The sequence below is a fragment of the Nothoprocta perdicaria genome, unplaced genomic scaffold (assembly GCF_003342845.1).
Source record: "Nothoprocta perdicaria isolate Ctin4 unplaced genomic scaffold, notPer1 scaffold_94, whole genome shotgun sequence".
In the NCBI taxonomy this organism is placed as follows: domain Eukaryota; kingdom Metazoa; phylum Chordata; class Aves; order Tinamiformes; family Tinamidae; genus Nothoprocta; species Nothoprocta perdicaria.
In genome coordinates this window covers 1,327,996-1,352,068 of record NW_020456243.1, presented here as the reverse complement: position 1 = coordinate 1,352,068, position 24,073 = coordinate 1,327,996, and the positions used below count along the sequence as shown (strand labels likewise).

Here is a 24,073-nt window from a genome sequence, read left to right as displayed (position 1 = left end):
ACTCCATGAGCCACACACCACTCCTCCCCGTTTCTGCTCCTCTGAAGTTCACTTGAGCTTTGCCCAAGGCCAAACCACAGAGCACCAGCCCCTCTTGGCATCTGCAGCAGGTGCAAAGGATTTTCGTGGCAGGAAGGAGAGGGCAGAATTGTGTCCATGTGCTCCGAGATGGGCACTGGGCTAAYGTTAGTTAACACTACAAGTGACTGCTTTAAGCGTGCTGGTTTCTGGAAGTGCAGCTATAAATCTGCAACTCCTCATGCTTTTCTACAGGGAAACTGGACTTACGCCAGGCTGAGAGCAGAATTGAGCTCATGGAGTCTAATGATATTAAGTTATTCCTTTTTATTTTGCCCCATTAAATGAGGAAGCTGTTTAATGCAAACAGATTTTTAAAGGTATTTAGATACCTGATCAAATAGCTTAATACCCAAGGTCAGTGAGTGTTAGTTCCTATTTGCTTTTGCTAATCCCTTTAAAAATCTCACCCTGAGCAATCAATGAAAAAGGTATTTGCTTTTGTATTTGCTGCTTGCAGTGGTGCTCCTGATTCTGTAACTCTTCTTTACACCCAGCAGTGCTTTAGTCCCAATGAAAGACCAGGTTGTTATGAGGCTGCCACTGCCCTGTGAGGAAGACTTGGCAGAATCAGCCTGGACCTAGCGATACTTGAATGTTTATAGCTCTTTTTTGATTAGATAATGTTTATTTTTGCCAGCCACCTGCTTACGTCACCTRCAGCTTCTGCAGAGGAACTCCAGAACAGACCCGTACTCCAACCTGTGAAACTGCTTATCCATGTTTTACTTTCAATGTGAATTCAAGTTGATGGATTTTTTTTAAAAAAAACATTTTTTCCAGTTCCTTATTTTGCAGTATGTTCAAATGCAGGTAGCTGCGCTGCCCATCACTCTAAATGTAGCTTCCTGGTGCCCTGGATGAATGCAGAAGCTCCTTGGGTGCTTCTCGGGAGGTTCCTGAGTGCCTGTTTTCCTCAGCCCCATGCACACACACGACCAAGCCTGCGGGCCTGCAGGGCTGAGCTGAGCTGAGCTGAGCTGAGCTGGGGTTACAGCACAGCCACAAGCACTTCCACTATCGCTTTCTGAAGCTGCTCTTCCAGCAGGCAAGGACGGATACCCTAAACCCCTATAGCTTTCTGTTTTATGGAAACACCACAATTGAGCTCTCCTGTGCGTTTACAGAACTTTTGCTTACTGTATGCACACAAAATTAAAGCCTTTCACTTAAACATGCACTGTTAATAAAGCAAATTATTTGGTATTTTCCTTTCAGAGTAGCTAATGCTTATGACTTTTTAAAATCAGCATCATACATACATTTTCACTACACTGATGATAAAAATCGGGTTATTTGCATGAATCTTCTGTCAGTTTCTTTATCTGGCAGACTGCCAGCTGGTGGTTGTGAAACAGGAATGAAGCAGCCAAAGGTCCTCAGGGAAAAGGAAGCGTCGTGCAGCTTGCACAGGCGACAGCCTGGCATGGAAAGCATGGACCCCGGAGCCAGAATCACCTGCCTGCAGGACATCCAGCACAGGGACGGCACGGGTGGCCTCATCCTGGAGGGATGCACTTGGCTAGAGGAGCAAGGACTGTGCATCTTGGGGTGGGACCCCAAGTAAATGCTCTGAATAGCGCGATCCTGCTTCTTTCAGCTGTGGGACCACATTTGTGGGACCAATGATCTGTCATGAGAAAGCAGGAGAGCTCAGAGAAAAATAGGCCAAGGCGGGACATGGAAATGTGGCTCTGAATCCATGTTCAGCATGGGAAGCTGGGAAAATGTCTGCATCCAAAGGTGGCATCTGTATCACGCTGCAAAGAGCAAAGAGCACCACGAGCAGGCACCACTCAGCAGGAGGAGATAATCTTCCCCAGGGCAGCTAAAGGCCTTCAAGGGTGAGGTGGTGCAGACCAGTAATCCCAGTAGCAGCTCAAACCCTCTCAGCACCAAAAGCTYCAAAGGTGACATATGTCACCTATATGACACATATATGTCACACATATGTCACATATATGGCTCCAATCTTTAAAAATATTTCCAGGGGAGATTTGGGGGCTGCAAAGTAATAGCCCTGACACCCACACAGTGCAAGGTGGTAGAAACTATTCTAAAAAACACAGAACTGGTCAAAGGAACAAAACATCTCATGGAAAATCAATATCTTTTTTTTTTTTTTTTTTGGTTAAAGGAAATGGTACCTCAATATGTTTTTAAGAGACTGGTGTGTAGCTCAATGTTAGCTCAGTGCTCAATATTCCCAACTGAATATTGGGAATCACTGGAAATTAAGAACAGAGCAGCCCAGGAATCATCACCGATAGTTGTTAAATATGCAAAAGCTGTTAAATAAATGTATGGTGCACCTGGAATTTGAATAGGGCTGAGTCGTATTCCTTGACCCCATCCAGAAAAGGACCTAGAAGGGCACAGAAACGAGCATGAAAGTGAGGCAGGATTGGAGAGTGTCTTCCCTATGAGGGACTGGGATCTGTACTTGCCAGTACAGGAAGGAAAACTGAAAGTGCCAGGGACAGCAGTTGTATAAAATGAGAGCTGTGCTGAGCWAGGAACAGTTTGTCCCCCCTCACGGCAGCGTTACGGTCCAGGAGCCAGGCAGGTTATCAAACATTGCGTCCCCTCGGTGGCTCCCACGAGAAGCAGCCCCAGGTGTGGACACCAAAGCCGGTGGAGAAGGGGGCTCTGCTGCCTGCAAGGGGAGGCCGGGGCTGCCGAGGAGGATCTCGCCCCGCACACAAAGCCGGGGGGCGGCAGAAAGGGGGACCCGGCTCTTCTCGGCGGGACCCGGGCTCTTCTCGGGGGCGCCCAGTGGGCGGGCAAGGGACGGGCAGGAAAATCCCCCTGCACGGGAGCGAAGACAAAGGCTTTTCCCGCAGGCGGGGAGGGAAGCGCCGCGCGGATCCCGCCCCGCGCCGGGCGGAGCCGGGCCGGGAGGCGGCGCCGGGCCGGGCCGCGCCGAACCGCGCCGCGCCGAAGCGGGCCCGTCCCGTCCCGTCCCGCCATGGCCATCGCGCACATCGCCACCGAGTACGTGTTCTCCGACTTCCTGCTGAAGGAGCCGCCCGAGACGCGCTTCAAGGGGCTGCGGCTCGAGCTGGCGCTCGACAAGATGGTCACCTGCGTGGCCGTGGGGCTGCCGCTGCTGCTCATCTCGCTCGCCTTCGCGCAGGAGATCTCCATCGGTAACCCGAGGAGGAGGAGGAGGGCGGGCTGGCGGAGCCGGGTGTCCCCGTGGGCGCCCTGGGGACATGGAGGTTCCTGCAGGTTGTGTGTGTGGCACCGTGGGAGCGGGGCCGTGGTGGTGCTGCAGGGGCGGCTCCATCGCCTCCATGGGGTGTTTTTATGGTGGACATGGGATGCCAACCTCTCCGGGCAGCAAGTCCCACGTCCTGCAGGTGGGCATCCTCACACCAGAGGTGGGCATCCCCACACCGACGTGGGCATCCCCACACCACATGTGTCGAGGTAACCTGTGCAGGGGACATTTGAAGGTGGCTTTGGATGCTCACCTGCTGCCTCTCCTGGCTTGGGGCACCATTAGCTCTCGTGGGTCTCAGCCCTCCCAAGGGCTGCCCTCGGTAGCGAAGCCCTCGCAGGGTCAGGGCTCAGCACCAGCCCACCTGCAGGATGTCCCGGGTGGAGGCTGCAGTGTGCACGGATAAGRAGCAGTTCCCACTGCCCTCTCCGGAGCACCCATGACCCTGTGGTGGTGGGACCAGAGCAACAGGTTCACTTGGGCTATGGGCAGGGCATGGGAGGGAGCACAGATCTCCTGGAGACAGCTGCCTTCTCACAGCAGGCCTTATCCAGGTGTCAGGCATCAGGGTTGGCCCTTCCCTCTCTTTCCTCATCTTTCTTGATGAATATCCAAATTGCTGCAGTGATTTGATGTCTTAGGTGTCATTCTCTAACAGTTGGCAGCTCTCTCTAGAGGCCACCAGCAGCTCAGCCACTGCATGTGTAGGCAGCGTTGCCCACCTTTTCCTCCAGTGTGGCCTGGAGAAGGTGACAGCTACCCAGRTCTGCTTTTATCTCAATGCTGATCAGCCTTAAGCATAAGCAGCAGCGTGGGCTGTGCCTTGAGGTCCACCYGTGCGCAGTGCTGCAGTTCCCAGTGCTTGGAGGACTTTCCGAGAAGCTTTCTTGTTGTTTATGAGCTGTCAGGAATAGGTGCTTGGAGGGATTCCCAGACTTCTGGGCTCGGATGGAGGATATCTCAACTGTGTTTTGAGGTTGGTCACCTGCTGCCCAGATTTGAGCTGCTGGGCTCTGGTTCCCAGGGTAGGCACAGCTGCCACTTTTGAGGCAGAAGTGAGTGACAGGACTTCTGYACTTGCAGAAATAGCTGTTTTGCTGCAGGTGCCCGCTCATTGGTGTTCAGTGTCCCGTACCCAAGACACCTGTTTTACACCCGAGCTGTGTGTTTTGTAGTCCTGAGCAAAGCTGCTGTCAGGGTGTAGTAACGCATTGGACTGTGAATTGGTGGTGGATCTGCCAAAGCATCACGATAGCATTAACGAGGCAGCAGACCAGGGAACAGGCACCCACCGAGTGCAGGAGACGTAGGCAGAGTTTTGTCGCCCGCAGTAATCCCAGACAACCAGGATGTCAAGACCAGATCTGTGTCCTGTGGAAGCTCTCTTCAAGCAGAGATTTGCAGAAGTRTTTCTGCAGAACAGCTTGCTGCTTCTAGTCTTGAATCCACTATTGGTGTGTTCTTGTTGCTTCCTCACGGAGCAGTGCAAAAGAGTCCCATTTTATGGGACAGCACAGACAAACACAGCAGTTTTGCTAGCTGGGGATGGGACCTCTCAGTTCTTCTTCCTCTGCTTCCCCTCCAAAATCGCTCTCAGGATCCTCCTCAGCCTGCAAGAGCGGCTCTGTATGAGCCCTCTTACCTTGTGCAGCTCTGCAGACTTTTTCTCATTTTCCTGCTTCACTTAAAGCTCCAATTTACAGTTACCTTGTAGATTTGATAAAGGGGATTTTCATGCTTCTTTCATTTGAATCAGTTACCAAGTTCTCGTCTTCACCAATCAAGTGCTTAGTCCTCGGTGTACGATACATGTTATATCCTTCAGTGTTAAAATAAGTCAAATTGTATCTGAGACTACAGCGCACGCTTAGAGCAACAACTAAAGCAGGCACTAAACCTTGCATGCCAGGAATATGCTGTGTGTTACTTTTTGCTTTTAATTCTGGGAGGCTGTAAGAAGAAAGAAATGATGTTTAAAACAGGGCTGTTTTCAAAACACTATTTGCCAAACGGAAGCAGCCTGTGACATGCAGGGCCCCGGCGTGAGGTGAAGCTGCACCACGTGGTTTCCATACAGAAAGTGAGACCGTGCCAGCCGGGCTGCCCTTTGCCTCTTCCAGCGGCCCTATCCCGTTTTGTTGCTCTCTCCCTTTGCTCGCAGGGTGCTTGCTGCTTGGCAGGCTGCTCGAGTGAGTTACCGAAGCTGTTCCCAYTAGGATGCATTTTTGCTGGAGGAGGGAAGGTTGGAGGGTTTGGCGGCTGGATGCGCTAAGTCCGGGAGCGGTGCTGGGATGTTTTCAGGCACTTCCTTGTGCACTTGTGCCTTGAAACGCTTCAGGAGTGCCAAGCTGAGAGAAGGTGGTTCATTTTGGGTCTATTTTGGGTCTGAAGAAGGGCAGCTCCAGATCAGCGGGGGTTGTGGGAGCAATATGTGAGTCACAGCGTGAAAATATCCCTGCCTCCAGGTGCGGGAATCGCACACGCTTTCCAGAAGGAGCGCCCGGATCCTGTTTCTGTTGGGATAATTGCACCTCCCCACCTRCGTTATCCTGGCAGCTGTGCCTGGATGCTGCTGTTGGCTTCACTCTCTGCTCYCTTTTTCCATATTTTGTCACAGCACAGGGTTAGATAGCAGCAATTTTCATTCTACAGGTGGTTGTTAACTGGGCAAAACTGTCATTAGAGGCCAGCTGCAGTGAGTGCCTGAGTGGGCAGCCCTGCAGGGACAGCAGCAGGAGGTGCAATATAAACTTATTCCTTGTTATATTTTATAAAACCGTCCCCAGCTGCAGGTCTGCCAGGATTTTAAGGATTATTTCTTCTGGTATTATTTAGCCATCGATGTTTTGGACCTCTTCTGGGAAGCTCTGCTGCCCCAGGCACTGGGAAAGAGAAGGCTTGAAATGCTGCACCTGACACCTCTGCTTCTAGTCCTTGTCTGATCCAGTTTTACACAGGGAACTTGAAAACGGAAATAAAATTTGGAATGTGAGAGTTTGAATAATGCATTTCCTCAAATTCCATATATTATTTTCTTATATTGTGTGGGAGTTTTTTGGGTAAATGTAGTTTGGGTGGTCAAGTACTACAGTAATATAAAGCACCAGTGACATAAATATGGCTAAATCACCCACCCCTCTTATAGAAGGGAAAAAAGTAATTAAAAGATGTGGGCACACTCAGCCTTGTTAAACCTGTAGTTTATCTGAGTCACTGTTGAATTATTATGTTTTTAATAGGAATTGCTCTGAGACATGGCTGGCATTCCAGTTTGTAATCAGTATGTGTGTATTTTCTCGCATGCTTCCTTAGTGTAAATAAGTCATCTGAAAGCACCACTGGAGAGGTGAAAGCAGATGCTTCTGAGCAGCTTCCAGGAAACCAGCTGATACAGGAGTGTGGGCAGAGAGAAATGGAAACAAGCTGATTAATTTGGGCAGAGGCTTATTTTCATGTTAGTCCTGGGCAGAATATCCCTGGCCAGCTTGGTTGCAGCAGAAGAGCAAGCAGGAGCATCAAGGGCAGCATCGGGTGCCTGCAGCCTTCCAGAGGAAGGGAATTACAACTATGCTTTGCTCCCTGCTCCCCCCTGCAGCCTCTGGGCCGGGGTTCAAAACCAGGAGCCCAGAGAAGTGCTTCAGAGCAAACTAGTGTCACCAAGGATGCTCTGACTATTTACAGATATCTTTATTTTCTTCTTCCTTTTAATTTTTCCTCCTTTCTAAGCTGCAAAACCAAAGTTTGGGAGTGAAATGCACTGATATCTACTGGAAAACTGGCCAGTTACATGGTTTACCATGGGCCAGCAGGAGGAGGATCTCTAGATTTCCCCGTTACAGCTGGCAGGAGAGCAGGGAAGTGTGGGCTGGGGTGTGGGTTGCAGGGGGAGGCTGCCCTTCAAGGGCAGGGGTGGGAGCTGCTCCCTGGCTGCTGAAACGTGTCCAGGGAGCAGCAACAGGCACCAGGACAGGCCCATCCAGGCAGCTGGGACAAGATTTTAGAAACATTAATTTAAATGTCAAAGGATAAATTGGCTTTGGGGGAACATTCTCAGCTGTTGGTGAGGAGACTTCGTTGTTTTAATCCGTTTGCTTGGAATTCAAGTCACAGTGAAATGTGGGTTTTATTTGCTTGGTTTTGCCAATGATTCAAACTTGAACTTGAATTTTGCCCATGATTCAAACACTATTTTGTGTGCRTGCTTGATGAATCCCTACCTGTTTTCCCATTACATGATTTTGAGACCTCACAAAGCAATAACGTACATGGCTATGGAAAGTGGGAAATATTTGATAGCTCGCCCACTTTTCTTAAATATTGCATTAGCTTTATCTTCTGCACTACCACATGGCCAAAGTAAACCGCAGTGAACAGGTTATTTCAGCTTGTGGGCTCATTTGTTTTTCTCCATACTTATGTTTCTTACTTATGCTTTTTCATGTTTTTTCACAGTTTTTAATGCTGGTGTGGGGCATGTACTTTGTGTGGTGCCTTGAAGCAAGCTGTGCACTGTTGTGTGTGGCTTGACTTTCTTGTTTGTGGGTTTTCTTCAGTGCCTGATAAGGTGGATAATTCTTGCTAGATAAAATCAAGTATMGGGGTATTGTGGCTAGTTCATTTTGTCTAGTGTAGCATTAGGGAGGTAATTAATGGCTATATTTTCCTCATCAAACCTATGCAAATCTGTTTTTTTTTTCTTCTTAGTAATTGCAGGGCACCAGGAAGCAAAAAATTATTTACTCAAGGTTTCACCTTGTGAAATGCAAGGCTGCAGATCCTGGCTCAGAAGTGAGATTCCCATGAACTTCAGTTCTTGGAATACTGGGTGATGCTTTAAGGAGATGCCCAAGCAGGAGAGAGGGGCTGAGCCCTCCGGAGGAGCCCAGTCCTGCTCCCAGTCACCCCGTCCACACCAGCAGAGCAGGCTGGGACCAGCTCCTTTGCTCCTGAGCTTCCTCTTGGGATTCTAGGATGGAAGAAAGCTTCTTATTTTCGGGAAGCATCAGCAGGGGCAGTAGGGTGGAGAGTGGCTCGGATCCTGCTCTTGGAGCATTTACAGCAGCTTTTCCATGTCTTGTTTGTGACAGAGAAGCCAGGGCAGACTTGTTGCTTGTACTTCCAGCTCCGAAGAGATCTCATTGGCGACAGGGACTGCTTCTCTCAGGCCTTTAGTGACCGAACCAGGCCAAGGACTTGGGCAAAAAGGTRTTAAAAAAGGTGAAAAGGTGTCACCTGAGCATGGAGGAGACCCCCACTGGAGAGGCTCCTGCTGGTGTAAAGGAAGAGGCGCTGTCCAAGGCGACCACAAAACCRGCCAAAGCAGCCTCTCGATGAAGGCGGTCGCTTCTCAGACCTCGTCCTTCCCGCTGGGTGTTGTATCTCCATGTCATCATCAGGGACTTYCATAAGGAATCGCTGGGACTTTTTTGCCTTTCTGTTACTTGTGGGAGCGAAGGGCTGGGATTGGCATCCTGTCACCAGCTCGGGAAGGCCCTTTCTTTCATAGCAGAGGACTTTCAGCCTTGCATAAACTAGCTACAGGGTGTTCGTATATATTTACATATATATTTATGTTCATAGTGGTTCTGTGACAACACTTTGGCCATTTGCCTATGTTATACTTCAGTAAAAATTACAACTTTTCTTCTTTTTCCCCCCACTTCCTCCAGAAYATCCAAGCCCAGAATAATTGTCTGTGTATTATGATATTATTCCCTCAGAAGGTAGGGGGGGGCGGAAAATGGAAAATTGGTGGAAAATGGGTGGAAATTTGGTGTTTTCAGCATTAACTTTGACACTTACCCGGTGGTTTCCCAGTGTGGGGTGGGCAGCTGGAAGCCCTTCCCGTGCAGATGGTGCTGGGTGCTCCCCTTGCCCACCCTCTGAAAGGGCCCCTTATTTACAGCTTCCYACACGTGCCGGGAGCAGGAGTTTGGTTAACAGGGTGAGCAGAGCCTACACAGGCCCTTCAGTGTCTTCCTTGAGCTCCCACAGGTTTCCTCCACAGATGGCAAGTGTCTGGGAAGGAGAAACCCTTGGAGCTTCTCCGTTGGACACGGTGAAACTGCTGGCGTTGTGCGAGCTCTGCTAAATCCCGTGAGCTCCCTGCTCATAAATAACAATTTGTTTGCCATGAGGGAGGCTTGTGACCATTCCAACCTTGTCATTAAGACACTGCAGCCTTGGAATAATTGCGAGTGACTCAGAAGGGGAGGCTTTGATTCTCCAGCTCYGCGCTCTGCCGCGCTGTGACAGAAGTTACAGTGTTAAGTCCCTCTTATAAAGCAAGTTCTTGTTCTCTGGGACAGACCAGAACGTAGGCACGAAACCCCCCAGAGCAATCAGGACTGAGGGAAGCCTGTTGGAAACAGTTTCTCTTCAATAGCAGAGTTTCAAAAAGGAAAAGCAACAACAAAAACTGTTTTATTAGCTCTCCTATAAGGAGCCACTGATACCCATTCATGGCCAAATATTACCACTCTTCCACACTGAGATAGGGTGTGGGGAGGAGAGGTGCAGGGTCCTTTGGGAGAKCCTGGACACCAGGATTGCTCTGCCAAAAGGAAACCCCTGTTTTCAGCTGTAACTTGTGCACAGCATCCTGGAAATCATTTCCTGGTGACACTTCATACCCCTCAGTTCCCCTTTGGCCAACCTGAGTTAAATGCAAGGAGAAAGTCGCCACATGGAGGTTACATTCCCAAAATATGTATCAAGAAAAGGCATAACAGACAAGCGTTTCCACTATCTCTTCTTTACTGACTCAACCCTCAGCAGACCTCGGAGAATCCCTGCGGGACTGTAACCCTTTGGATGCTGTTCTGGGGAATGGAGCTGCTCTGCAGACTTTGCAGAACTCCTGTGCTCTCCTCTATTGCCTCATGTAGTAGCTTGGGGTAGCACTGCACCCCGAGCGTGAGCTTTTCTTTCTTAACTGGATTTCTCCGTTGCAAATCTTCCCAATATCTGCCGTGTTTTGCTGTGTTTTCCAGGTGCTCAGATAAGCTGTTTTGCCCCCAGCTCCTTCTCCTGGCGACAGGCTGCTTATGTGGACTCCTATTGCTGGGCAGCAGTGCAGCAAAAGCAGACGTCCCAGAACAACGTGGAAAACATTCCCCTGTGGCTCCACAAGGTATGTCCAAATCTCCTTCTCTGGGAAAAACTGAAGTATAAAACCTGCCTTTGCTCTGCCTTTCTCCTTCCTCCTCTGCTGTGGTGCTTGGCTGTGAATTCACTTTATTCTTAGAGAAGAAGTTTTCTTTCCCCTGCTTCCAAGCAGAGTGGGATGGGAAGAGCATCAACATTTCGTCTGAGCAGAACAGCATCAACAAAAGCATCAACTTTTTCTGCTTTTAAATAAAGGATCTGACATGGTACAATAACAAATATCACTAGTTATCTGACRCGAGAGTTATGTTAGTGTTGATGGGTTGCCCTGGAGCTGGGTGCCTGACCTGACTTCAGTCAGGAGCTATTTTAAAATCATGAAATAAGACAGAAGCCGCATGAATATTRAAGCCAGGCTTATTTTCTAGGCTAAGCTCTGTTTTGCTCCATTACTGCTCCAATTCTTCCCAGYCAGACCATCTATAGAGGCCACTCGAGGCTGGTGGGACGTCTCACAAGGGCTTGCATGGCAGGAAACTCCTTCTGCAGAGGTGGATGAGCACTGAGCTACTGTTACCTAGCCTTTTTTTTTGATAAGTGTTATTCTATAGTCATTGTTGATAGCTGACTATAAGTCCCTTCATTTCCTAGCGATGACAAATAGCTTAATCATATTTTTATGACACAACCACATGAATTTGCTGTCTCAGGAGCTGATGCAGGGCCCCTATTTCCACAGTTCCTATGCGGTAGCTTGGTGCCATGTGATGTTTCCTTTTGGATACTCTGCAGACTGAAATATATCTGAACAGCTGAGTCAGAACCTGGGACTGAGCCTGGGTGCCAATGTTGACTTCCTAAATCCACGCTTAGCCACCCATCCTTCCCCTAATCTACTTGGTAGAAGCCACACRTGCTGTTTGGAGGCCAGTGCTAATAAATAACCTGCTAGTTGTTCATCAGCTCTCACGCTTAGCAAGTTTGCAGGGGCTGAGCAGTGCTGCAGCTCCCAACGCCAGCCTTTGGTGCCTGCTGCCCTGTCTTGAGATACTTGGCTGCTCTTCACATGTGGGGCCCGCAGCTGCTGCCTGCACGTGCAGCTGACAGTGACACAGGCTGCTTGTTTTTGCAGGGCAACACGGCTGTGCTTGTCTGCTGTGAAGTGCAGGGCACGTCAGAGCTCCCTGCTCCACAGGCCCTGGCTGGACAAGGGGGTTTCGAATGTGCAGAGCCTTTGTGGGAGCACATGATGTTAGTGAGATGAGAGACGCTCAGATGAGAGGCGGCTTTTCCCTGGAGTGCAGGGACAGGGATGCAGTAAAGGGAGCGCAGGGATGGTTAAATCCAGCTTTTCTTGTAAAGAAAACACTTTGAGTTTTTCTCTCTGTGTCCTGGGCAGCTGTGCAGCTTTTTGTTTAGGTTAGTCCTGCCTAGGGATGTCTCCCAAAACAATTTATCAGCTTGAAAACTTGTTTTGGAGTGGAGAAGAGGAGCGTGCTGCAGGTCTCGAGGAGCCTGACTGAGTGGGCTACATGCCCTTTGAGCGCTGTTGCTCCTTGGAAAACAGRATGTTTGAAAAATTGCAGTGATCCTGAAATAACTCTTAATATTAAGTGAGCCTTAACAGTGAGCCTTAACACAAAGCAAAATGAGCTGTGCACTCAAACACATGACTCAAGAAATAAACTTCATTTACAGGTGGATAATAAGGGAGTATGGTATGTTCTGCCTGTAATCTTAGTCTAAGACTTCCTCCTCCTTGTTAGCTATAAAGGTATCGAGATGTTCACCTGACTCATCTTCAGGCCTGTCACTGAGGAGACAGAGCCTGGCCAGGAGTCATGTTTTCTCTGACGTCTCTATTTTCTTCTGGGAGGCTTGAACTCCTTCAAGATGTTACTTGTACCTGTCTGAAGAACCAGAACTGAGATATTAACTTCTAAAGATACGTTGTAAGGAAAGGCAGGCAATGTAGATACGAGATTGTGGATTTGTAGATACGAGAGTTGTGTATTTGTTTCCTCTTTTCTCATTGTTTGCTTCTTGTCCCTAGGGATGAGTGCTCCGCCTGACAATTTATCACAAAACTTGCCTTGATTCTTCACTTAAAAGAAACAGGTTATTTGCCTGCTGCTGGTCCTTGCAGTCCAGAGAAGATGAAGGAAATGTACAAAGGAGGACACGGCATTATCGTGTCTCCTCTAGGCATGATGGCACGAGCAGGCTGGTGGGAAGGAGAGGGGATAGGATACTCAGTTAGGACCTCTCCCTAGCCCTCCAACCTGGATTGCTGGAATGGGGGTACCTCTCATCACAAGACCTTAAGGGCTTTTTAATTACTCTGTTTAATTACTCTGTTTTCTAGTCTGCTAATAATTTAAGAGAATCAAGGAGGAAGAAGCAAAACTGGGGCAAGGAGAGGGAACAGTTCTTCTGAGGGAGGGCAGTAGTACCAGTGTGCAATGAAGGGAAAYGGTTCGTTTGCACACTTCTGTGTGCCTGACAGACAGGAGAAGCATTTCTCTTGTCACAGAACAACACAGCAAGGCAAAAACAGTCCCCTCAACTTAGATCTCTAGAAGTGAAGGGCAAATGTGGTGGGACCTGCTCAGAGCACTGCAATACGAAGAATCATTCTGAGTCTCTGTGAAGTAGCACTTACCTTGCTCAAAATCTTCATGATTTTGCTTTAAAACAGGTTTCCTGTGAATCTGTGGGTTGTTCCCTGACTTGCATAGCTGTAATTACAGATAAAAAATTAGATTCTTCATTATGTTGTTGGTGTCATCGTAGTCACAGCTGTTACCTGGTTCTTGTTACTCACTGTTCAGCCAACATTACAGCTGTCTGAGGATTCTTCATCTTTCAGCTGTAAAGCCCCACCCGGGAGGATTAAGGGCTGTCAGTGAAAAAAAAAAAAAAAAAAAAAAAAGTTGCTGCATGTTTAGTCACATCATTAACATCATTAACTGAGGCTGGAGAAATTTGATGTTTCAAGGTGTATCAAAACAGAAAATAAATAAGGAGCAGATGGGATATGGAAAAGCATTGCTTCGGATGCAGTCTCAGATCTGGAGCCAGGGTAATATCTCAGCCAAATGTCAACCTTTAGAACTGTGAGTCACTTATAGCTCACATTTCTTGCCCTGGAAACCCACGAAGAGTCTCCCAAGGACATGATTATGTCAGGAGGGAACTAAACTTTGCATGAGGAAGTATGTTGTGTTGTTAGCCTGTTTTGGTGGTGACGATGGGAAGGAGGGAAGGGAATTCCCATGCTTAGGCTTTTCTCAATGGAGTATAAAAAAATGGATTTAATAAAGCTGAGATTTGTTTCATCATAATGTTATTTTGATGCCGAGTAAAAAACTTCCAGTGTTTCTTTGTTTAGTATTCAACAGCAATGAATTTTCTCAAGACTCCAGTTCAGGCCCGTGGGTGCAGTTTAACAACGCTATGTTATTGCACTGTRTTTTGCCTCTCCCAAGTAGGGTGAGAGTCTGAATGTCTGCAGTCACTGCAGTAGTGTTGGCTCAGAGTAAATAGAAACGAAGATGTAGTAGGAGCTCTTTTGTGAGTGTCACTGGAGTTGTTCTCATCTTCTACAGGCTGTCTCCAGGTTTCAGCAAGTTCTGTGTAGATTTCCTTGAAAATGCCTTTTGGATCACACTGCCCTTTTTACAGAAAGGTGTCTGGTGTCTTGCTAGGTGTCTGGCAGAGATCTTATTTTTGTTTTAGCTGTGTTTTCTTTGAATGACACACATATTTCAGTTTATAAAGAAGTTTAAGAAATACCCTTTTAATTTAGATGCTGTGTTTTTACTGGATCTTAATGCAGTTGAACTGGGAAGGTCCAGTTACTGTTTAGAGAATTAATCTGATTTTTCTTTCCTTTAATAGAGTGTGGTGCCAACACATCTCTAAAGGACAGCTGGGTGATTCCAATGTCTCGTCTGCTTGTACCAGTATATTACTCAAGCATTTTTTTCTATATATTTTCTTCTGTGATTTTTGTTTATATATGGGCATTCAATTAGGTTACACAGTTAGCTAGTTTATGAAATTTAATTCAAGAAGACTGAAACTTGGTTGACACCAAGTTAACCATGAGTCAGCAGTGTGCCCTTGTGGCCAAGAAGGCCAATGGGATCCTGGCTGCATSAGGAGGAGTGTTGCCAGCAGGTCAAGGGAGGTGATTCTGCCCCTCTCCTCAGCTCTGGTGAGGCCRCACCTGGAGTAYTGTGTGCAGTTCTGGGCACCCCAGKATAAGAGGGACGTGGAGCTCCTAGAGAGGGTCCAGAGAAGRGCAACCAAGATGATTAAGGGAMTGGAACATCTCTCATATGAGGAGAGACTGAGTGAGTTGGGCCTGTTCAGCTTGGAGAAGAGAAGCCTGAGAGGGAATCTGATCAATATGTATAAGTTCAKSAAGGGAKAATGTAGGGAGGAAGGGGCCAAGCTCTTCTCAGTGCAGGACAAGGGGCAATAGGTATAAGTTGAAGCACAGGAAGTTCTGTCTCCAGGTGAGGAGGAACTTCTTTCCTGTGAGGGTGACAGAGCCCTGGAACAGGCTGCCTAGGGAGGCTGTGGAGTCTCCTTCTCTGGAGATCTTCCAAAGCCGYCTGGCTGCCACCCTGTGCCCCGTGCTCTGGGTGTCCCTGSTGGAGCAGGAAGGTTGGACTAGGTGATCTCTAGAGGTCCCTTCCCACCTCAACCATCCTGTGATTCTGTGAAAGAGAGGTTTTCAAGAAGGCCAGGTCACCCTCTGTGAGGGGTGTTTTTAGGGCAAGAGAAAGGAGGCCTTAGAACTAAGGGATAGCTTGATAACTTCCAGCTTCTTCACAGCCTGGGGATGATTCTCTTTTCTCTGTAAATACCTGTAAACACTGTGGGTGTTAGAAACATGTTGTGTGTGTCGGGCTCTTCCTACACCCCTGTCTGTAACCTGTGGAGTGTTGCTGCGTATTGATTGCAGTTGTTCRCATGCATTTCTAAGCTCCAAATAAAAGAGGGCAAAAATCATGCCATGAGAATATTAGGAATTCATTTAGGTATTTGCAGTGTGTGAAAGACTTTGCCCATTTCCTTGGGAAATGGAGTGAATGCAGCTCATGTCATTCTGAATGTTTATCTGAATATAGACGGCCACAAGCTCTAGCAAGGTGGAGTTGTTTTGGAAAATATGTGTCCAGTTTGTGCAAGTAATTTCCAGGAGAGGAGCAAAAGCAGGCAATTGAATAAATGCTCAAAAACAGTGCAGTACATTAAACAGACAGGAGATTTCCAGAGCACAGACTCCATCCTTAATTATTATTTTTCATCTTAGTTCATAGTAGCCCATGTTGATTTAAAACTGCTTGACAGAGTTATGGTCACTGATGTAAGAAAACATGTTCATATCTGGGAAGTGTTTGTGTTTTGATGTATGGCTTTGATTTAATGATAACCTTTCTAGCTGCCTGGGTGAGCACTAGAGCAGGAGGCTTTTAGACAAGGCATTGGTGAAGGTGCCGAGAGGATGAAGGCTCTTTATCTTCACATCCTCATACACCCATCTCCAAAGCTCTTACTGGGCAGGAGCATGATGGTTTCTGTCTTCCAGGGCTGGGTGGAGCTATTTGGAAACCTGCAGCTCCCAGGTTTCGTCTTGGGAGAAGATGAAAAGCTTGGAGCTTTTCATCTTGGACCAGATGCATCTGTTTTAATCTCTCTTAGGGAGGTTCAGTGATTCAGTGAGCAATTCCATTTTAATCMATCTTTCTTCAGCAATTCTATTTCATTTGCCACCCTAAATCCAGCACTGGGAACTTGCTGTTGAGAAGGAATTTGATAACTGGGCAGCAAAAGGAAAACTGAGTTTTACCTTTTGGGCAGAGCTTGCTCTGCCATATCTTTTGTTTAGTTCTTGAGGTCAGTGGCACTCCTGTTTAATCTAAATGCTGCAAACACTACAAACTATCCCAAACTGGAGCAGCTCTTCCCATTTGTGTGTTCAGTTCCTCAGGAGTAAATATAKTAAGCATGGAAGAAAGGCAGATTTGGCGTGCTGGTCCTTGCATGAACACCACAGGGTCTCTTCCTTMAAATGAGAAGTCTCTGTGCATGACTGTGAAGCTTAGTCAGATGGGCTCCATAAGCCAAGTCTTTGGCTGTGCAACCTCACTCTTGTCCCATGACCACATTTTCACTTCTGCCTGTGAGTTCAAGGCCTCACATTTTGATGATTCAAAACAATTCTTCAGTCCTCTAAGRCTACTGTTAATGAATAGAACAAGTGTATTTTACAGGCTAGCCAAATGAGCATCTCTCCCTCCCTTCACAAAGATGTATTTTAATAGAAGTATTTAAAWAAAATCATGAGCAATTGGATAGGCTTACAGGGACTGATGGTACCTGGCTGACTTTTATATAAGCAGTGGAACCTAATCCTGCATTTTTCTCCCCTCTAGTTTTTCCCATACATCCTGCTGCTCGTTGCCATCCTGCTGTACCTGCCATGCCTGTTCTGGCGCTTCACGGCAGCTCCACACCTTTCCTCAGACCTGAAATTCATTATGGAAGAGCTGGACAAAGCCTACAACAGGGCAATCAAGGCTGCCAAGTGCATCTGCAGCGCAGACCCCAAGGACCCTGCTGATGGGGGGCCAAGTGCTAATGAAAACTYGACCCAGAGGTAAGACACTGAGGCCTGGGTTTCTTTGCACTTTTGCTCAGGCTCTTAACAAATACACTGGTTGAATTATCTTAGAAATTTATTGCAAAGGTTTAAATGTACGTTTAAGAAAACCTTTTAAAAGATATATCTGAAATCATTAGTGTGCGTGTCGAGTTGGACCTCATAGCTTTCTTTGATAAAAGAAAACATTTGTTTTTCAGATAACTAATTACCTGCGTTGTCCCGATCGCTTTTGTTGTAGCAGGTGTTAATTAGTTTTACCTGTCACAGAGTAAGGAAACAGATGGCTGTATTGCTCAGAGCTCTTGGCAGTTTCTCACATCCTCTGATGCACAATTTAGTACTAGTCTTCTCCTGCCTCCTCAGATCTGAAAAGCTTATTTTTAAAACAAAAAGTAAAAAAGAAAAAAAAAAAAAAGGCCTATTCCCTGGTAAAATTGAGTCACTGCCCCAAACAGATCCAGCTTCTGGTTTATCCTAGGGCCCTACGTCTTTTTGTGCGAGGGGACAGGAGCAGTACAGTAGGGAGTTGAGAGCTRTTCTTTAATATATGTAGTCAGGTCCTGCAGGTAAAAGAACCCTCTCAGTGCACTGTTAACCCACTGAGTGCTTGGGAAGGCTGCCTGTTCTCTTTGGTTTGCATATTYTATATTTGAAAAGAACAAAAAGATTTTCTTAATGGAGGGGAAATATTTGATTTGTTCCTGTCCTCAAGTGCTTGATCTCTTGATGCTCTGATTTGGCTTCTAAGTGGCCTTTCTGTGTTAAATTATCAGTATTCTTCATGTATCTGTTTTATTTTTTTCCTTTGGCTTCAATTAAACTACCCTTATTTTGTCACAGTATGAGAAAGTCCAAGCTCGTGTCTGTTCTAGAATATTTGCATTATTTGAAATTGGAGGGGGAGAATGCTGCAGTATCTGATCTATGTGGTTTGGTTTTCTCTTTCTTAGCTTATGGGAAATACCAGAAAGCCACTTCAAATACCCAATTGTGGAGCAATACCTGAAGACTAAGAAGTTTTCCAAGTGCTTAATAATCAAATACATTATCTGCCGTTTATTGACCCTAGTGATTATTTTCATTGCATGCCTCTACCTGGGCTATTACATTAGCCTCTCCTCTCTGAGTGACGAGTTTCTCTGCACCATCAAAACAGGAATCTTGAAGAATGACACAACCGTTCCCGAAATGGTTCAATGCAAACTTATTGCCGTTGGGGTCTTCAAGGTCCTCAGCTACATTAACCTGATAATCTATCTTCTAGTGATGCCCCTGGTTGTGTATGCCATGTTTGTTCCCTTCCGCTGGAATTCAGGGATTCTGAAAGTGTATGAAATCCTGCCAACTTTTGATGTTCTGAAAGTGAAGTCAAAATGTTTTGATGACTTAAGCCTTTACGTCCTCTTTCTTGAGGAAAATGTAAGTGAACTTAAATCGTTTAAATGCCTCAAAGTGCTGGAGAACATTGCAGCTTCCGAGAAGTTTGATGTCATGCAGCTGTTGATAAACCTTGGTACTATTAAGACAGATACTGTAGATGGGAAGCCATTGCCAAAGCAGCCTGAAGAAACTGCTGTAGAAGAGCTAGAAAAAGATGCTACCGAGCTACAAGGTAAGGTGATCTCTTTCTACCTTTAAAAATGAAAAAAAAAAAAATACAGACCTGCTAGTATGTAGATAGGAGGAATCCATTAATACAAAATCCATTAACATAAAACAGAGCAAGCTTCAGCCTACCAATATCTTTGGTATTTGGTTAAAATACCAAAAGTATTTTAATGTCTTCTGTAAGAAAATGGGTCTGTTTAGACCTTGTTACCTAACTGCTCTATATTCCTGTATGTACAGGAGGCCTGTGGTTTGCAAGTCCYTGGCCCGGGCTGGAGGCTGAAGTGTCTGCCAGGTTCATGGTGTCCTCGCTGACATCTCTGCTCGAAGAGGAAGGGGGTTTGGAGCTCTGAACTTGCAGTCCTTACAGCCACCTGCACAGCAGAGCACTAAACTCTTCTACAGCAGCTTGCACTTGCAGATCAGTGCAAGTCATAAAATTAGTAGTTTCAGGACATCAGTTTTTAAGAGATTGGTTTGAAAGATTAGGAGTTTGAAAGACTAAGAGATTAGAAAGAAAGGGTTGCCTCTGCCCTTCATCCAGATGCTCCCTCCTCCAACCTGCACAAAAAGGTCCCTGTGGTGAGTGCGGAACAGCATAAATCTGAGATTAACATAGAAATAAGAACTCTTGATATTCAGAAATGTCAGAAGAGGACAGCAGATGAGAAACGGAACTGGGGTCTCCGAATATGCTCTTGTTCCTCCTTAAGCAGAGAGATAGGAAAGCTGACTGTAAAGTGATTTTTGACAAAATCCTCTGAGTCAGAGTCTGGATTAGTGCACCAGTTCTTGGAACATTCCCATCAGTTCAGATGTGGCACATTGCTGGTCTAGGACAGATACGGAARAGAAAACAAACCTTGAGATGGAGAACTCGTCCTGCCATGTGATGCAAAGGCAGCCAGGGCCAGGGCTGTCCTGCAATGGGGATGCCCACGTCCTCTGAGCGAGGAGCTCAGCCCCTGCTGCAGCCACCCTCAGGAACCCCTTTATTTCTAGCAATGAAAGTGCTCCTAAATATTTAGCAGCTGACCCGAGTAGGCGAATGTCAGCACTGAGGGCAAGTGAAAGGCAGGAAAGGCAGGAAAAACTGGAATCCACTTTCTCTGCCATTGACTGCCCTGTGCTAATTACAARGAAGCATCTTCCAAAGGGTGATGGTTCTTCTACACTAGGGTGGAGCAATTCTCCTAGGCTGAGGCTTGGAGGGGGAGAAGGGAATTTACCAGCAGGAAATTTGGAACAGATACTCTGAATTATTTTAAACTATATAGAAAAAGCACTTCTGGCAGGCAGTTCTGGTACAGCAGTTGGAGTACTTGTGACAGAAAATAGTTCTCCTATTACATGTGTCCCTTCTCCAAAACACAGATGGATGGATTTTAGTAGGAAGCTTTAAGAGCCCAAGGTGGAGATCTCTGCTTGCTGAGCTGAAGAGATTGATAGGAAATCTGACTTATCTCTTATTGAAAGCAGAGCTTTTGAAACTGCTTTCATTTCACAGAAACACTTCAAAGGTTTTTAGTTCGTTTTTCTTCAGAGCAAAAGAAAATCCTGATTTTGTTCTTCAGCTCTCTTAAAATTATTTGGGGAAAGCAGCTACCATCTCCTGGCCAGCTGGCACAGACTGCTCATTCTGACTGGCTCCTGTTGTGGACTTTATATCAGCAAAGTGTCTCCCATTGCCTGTGTTTTCCTCTGTTGCAAGAGATATTYGTATGTTTTGAGAAGTGACCATGGAAAGAGCAGAGTGGTGGATGGTGCAGGGGTTCCTGGYCACTGAGAGCCACATCCTGACCGCTCTGGGACAGCTGGGTCCATGCAGTTCAAGTGGGAGAGCAGGCCTAGACCTGCTGGAGTTCTGGAGATGCTGCTGAGGGTCTTGGCTGGGAGRACTGGGCAGCGCTGCAGCCCTGGGCGCTGCTGCCCTTCCTGTGCTGCTGTGACATGCAGCCACACTGGAGGAGGATGAAGTCACTTCTCAGCCTCTCCCTTTGCTGCTCTGCTGCAGAGAGACACACGGGGAGCTGGTGGGGGCACCGTCTTTGCTGCAGTTGTAAAGGAGGATGTGCTCAATGGCTTTGTTTTTCTGTTCAGTTCTGCCAGACCGTGAAGCGAGTAGCAACGCGAGTCCAAAGGAAGACAAAGTGCTTCGCCAGAGACTGATAGAGGCTTCGTGCTGATGCCTTCCAGACGCAGCAGGCAGGAGCTCTGCATGACGAGAGGGCTTCGCCTTCGCACGTTGGACACGAGATGTGGCCCTGCACGCAGCCGTCTCCAYACCCTGACAGCTCTGCAGAGGCCAAAGTGGTCTGCAGACTACTTGCTGTGTAACAATGATCATTCTCGTATTGCAAAAGGCATTTTAGAGACTTTTATTTATTAAAAAAAAAAGAAACAAGAACAAAACAACAACAAAARTATTTGAGAAACRGGTGAATTGCACTGAATGCAATTAAAGCTGCAACAGTTGGAGGTAGGACTGTAAAACAGAGGGATGGGAAAATAACAGTAGATACTAGAAAGAGATGGTGACATTGCTCTGTGAAATGTCTGTTGGTTATATGGAGTTCCATGCTGAAAGTATTCAGGAAGGCAAAATATCCCATTAGGGTGAGGGGGGAACTACAAGAGACAGCCATCAATTCTGGAGTTTAAATGTGGCATTTGGGGAGCTCTCTGCCCTATGCAGTGTTTTTTTTTATATTAGTCTGGTTCATCTGTATGAGGGTCGCTGGCTGGCCACTGAAATACTGGCTGTGTCTTACAAGAAAGGTGGATGTTGCTGGGTTCAGCTTTCTTTGTAACACAGGAGGGGAGACATCGGAATCACCCGGGTTACTGCAGATGTCTTGATTAGTCATCTCAACAGAGAAGGGTTTTGAATTTTTTCTTTAGCACTGATGGAATAAACTCCAAACAGACTTAATACAAAGGAACGGTGAAGATTCTAGGGATTCTGAATTTTCTAATTCAGGTATTCATAAAAGAAAAAAATAATGTCTTAACAAACTTTTTTTTGAYAAAATATAATGGCATATAAGCTAAATGCTCTGTTAATTACCATTTTTCAGTTGTTTTGGTCTTAATAAGTCCTTCTYAGAGACTGGGTGGAAGATCGGTTCCATTTTTATAATAATTTGTTGAAATTGCTTTTTAACTTTTGTGTGTGTGGAACTTCTTTTTATACATTTGTAGTATCAAACACAATATTAATTGTGCTGTCTTCCAAAACATACTTGAGAAGATTTATTTGTATTACAGTAGCACCCGAGTGCCTCAGCAGAGCCAAGCCCCCTGTAGCCTCAATGAGGTRAATGTAAGTGTGATGAAGGGTTGTTCTTCTGAGATCCCCTGTGACTTAATTACGAGAATAAGATGCTGAAGTGAGATGGAACAAACAAAAGAAGAGGTAAATTGTAAAACTGTCCTAATTAGCTGCTTATGGAGAGCTGCATTTGAATGTTCATGTATTCCCTTCCCTGCCAGTCTCTCAAGACCCTTCAATTAACACTGAAGTCCTTGCTATGAATTTTAGATGCAAGATCAGAAGGGTGGAGGGTTCGCACCGCAGTGGTTATGTGTATCCTTCACAAATGTTATATGGTGACTGTTTTTTGCCATATTGTCCAGAATTTTGTAACTGAAATGTCTTTGCTCTCACCTCTCCCAGGTTGTTTCTAAATAAAGTAGTACCTTTTTCATAGCTAAGTAAGCCTTCCATTCTCCAGCCCATCTGTGGCATCCACTCTTCTGTTCCCACGTATTGGCTTCGCTGAGATTAGTGAGAATGAGGGAAGACAGAAGTAACCAGTGTTAAGACTTGCACAGAACTGCTGATCTTTATGTGCTGCAACAGACTTCAAGGAGATCATGAACCTACTTGAATTTGGCAGCTGCTCTTAAACAAGTGGATCCATAGGTGCTGCCATAATATACCTTGTGTTAGTATTATAAAATCCCTTTGGCTGTTATAGGACTTTCAGCTCAGACAAGCCTTATTTAATAGAAAGTCTTTAAAGCCATAATATTGTGCTACCTCTCTGCATAGGACAGCAGCAYGGCTACAATTCTAATGTCTGCTGCGTTACCAGCAAAAAAACAGGGTTTATGTCGGATAATGGTGGACTCAACTGCTGCATTTTCCTGTGTTCTCCCCAGAAACCTAAACCCCATCTCTGTTCTGGAAAGAGAAGTATACAAACACCCTAAGAACTAGGCAAGCCCTCATCCCCGGACTATATGATCATATATGATCATATATGACCAAGTGTTTACCACCCACTAGTGACTGCAGTCCAGCCACACGTGTTGTTGTTCTGAAGTGAATCGTACTCGGGTATCTTGCACTGCATGTGGTGTGCAAGGAGCAGGAGTGCGATGCTACGGGTTTGTGACGTGGATGTGTTTGAGATGTTGGAGATAAGTGATCTTAGTGTTTGAAACTTGAAACTCCTGATAGTGGCATGTTCGTGCTGGATGTGACATTACCTTTTACTAATTCCCCATTTGTATTTGAAAATATGAACTACTGCAGTGAAAGTCTTGATGTCTTCCAAAGTGCTGAATAAAGTATGTGGTTATTTCTTGGTTATTTAAATAAACTCAGTTTTGTAAACTATAACAGTGTGAGTGACTTAAGGTTCCAAGGACAATCCTATGTTGCCAACTCAAAAACCTTATTACAGAATATACAGTCTGCTTAACCCAGGCAAACTGGTCACACACTAGTTAAAACTGTGTTTATTTAATTTTTATTCTCATGCTCATACTCCAACATATTCTCATTAGTCTGACAATTTTAGTTCAAAATTTGCTTTCCTTTGAAAAGTGTCACTGTTGAGAAAACATCAGTGTCTCTATTGTGCAAATTACTATTTAAAAGCTGGTCCTGGTCTCAGCCTGCTTCAGCATTTCAACTGTATCTTGCTGGTTTTAACGTGTTGATGCAGCAGCCCAGCTCAGTTCTACATCTGTTTTAATGGGATTGCTCCTGCTTTATTTTGCCCATTTAGAATGATAAGCTAAATTTCAGTTTAGGTCTTTTGTCTCCATGAGCTGAATAGGTTCTGGGCTTCCCCTCCCCTCTGAGAAGGGCCAAGAACTGGACCCCATTTCTGGTGGGCATTCACTTACACCCACCAAACCAGAGGTGAGAGTCTCCCTTCCTTAGGAAATCGGGCTTCGTTTGGATCTCTGCACAACACTAAAGCATGATTTTTTGTTCTGTTACCTGGAAAATAAATAAATAAAGCCCTAAGCTTCCCCTCTTCCTATGTATTGTTATCTAGATTTCTTCATGTCAAAAGCTTCCCCAGCCACCTGGTATCTGGTGACACTTGGAGAGGCCCATGCAACCACACAGTGTCCTGGGA

At 46.1% G+C, this 24,073-nt stretch overlaps 1 protein-coding gene across 1 annotated transcript; it reads left to right on the top strand.

The window, feature by feature from the left end:
* The first annotated feature begins 3,046 nt into the window (after positions 1–3,046).
* PANX1 (pannexin 1) lies at positions 3,047–23,277 on the top strand. Its single transcript, XM_026052961.1, has 5 exons — positions 3,047–3,227; positions 10,294–10,433; positions 16,858–17,081; positions 18,038–18,699; positions 20,796–23,277. The coding sequence occupies exons 1-5, from the start codon at positions 3,047–3,049 to the stop codon at positions 20,879–20,881; spliced, it is 1,293 nt and encodes a 430-aa protein (XP_025908746.1). The 3' UTR covers positions 20,882–23,277.
* Positions 23,278–24,073: the final 796 nt, after the last annotated feature.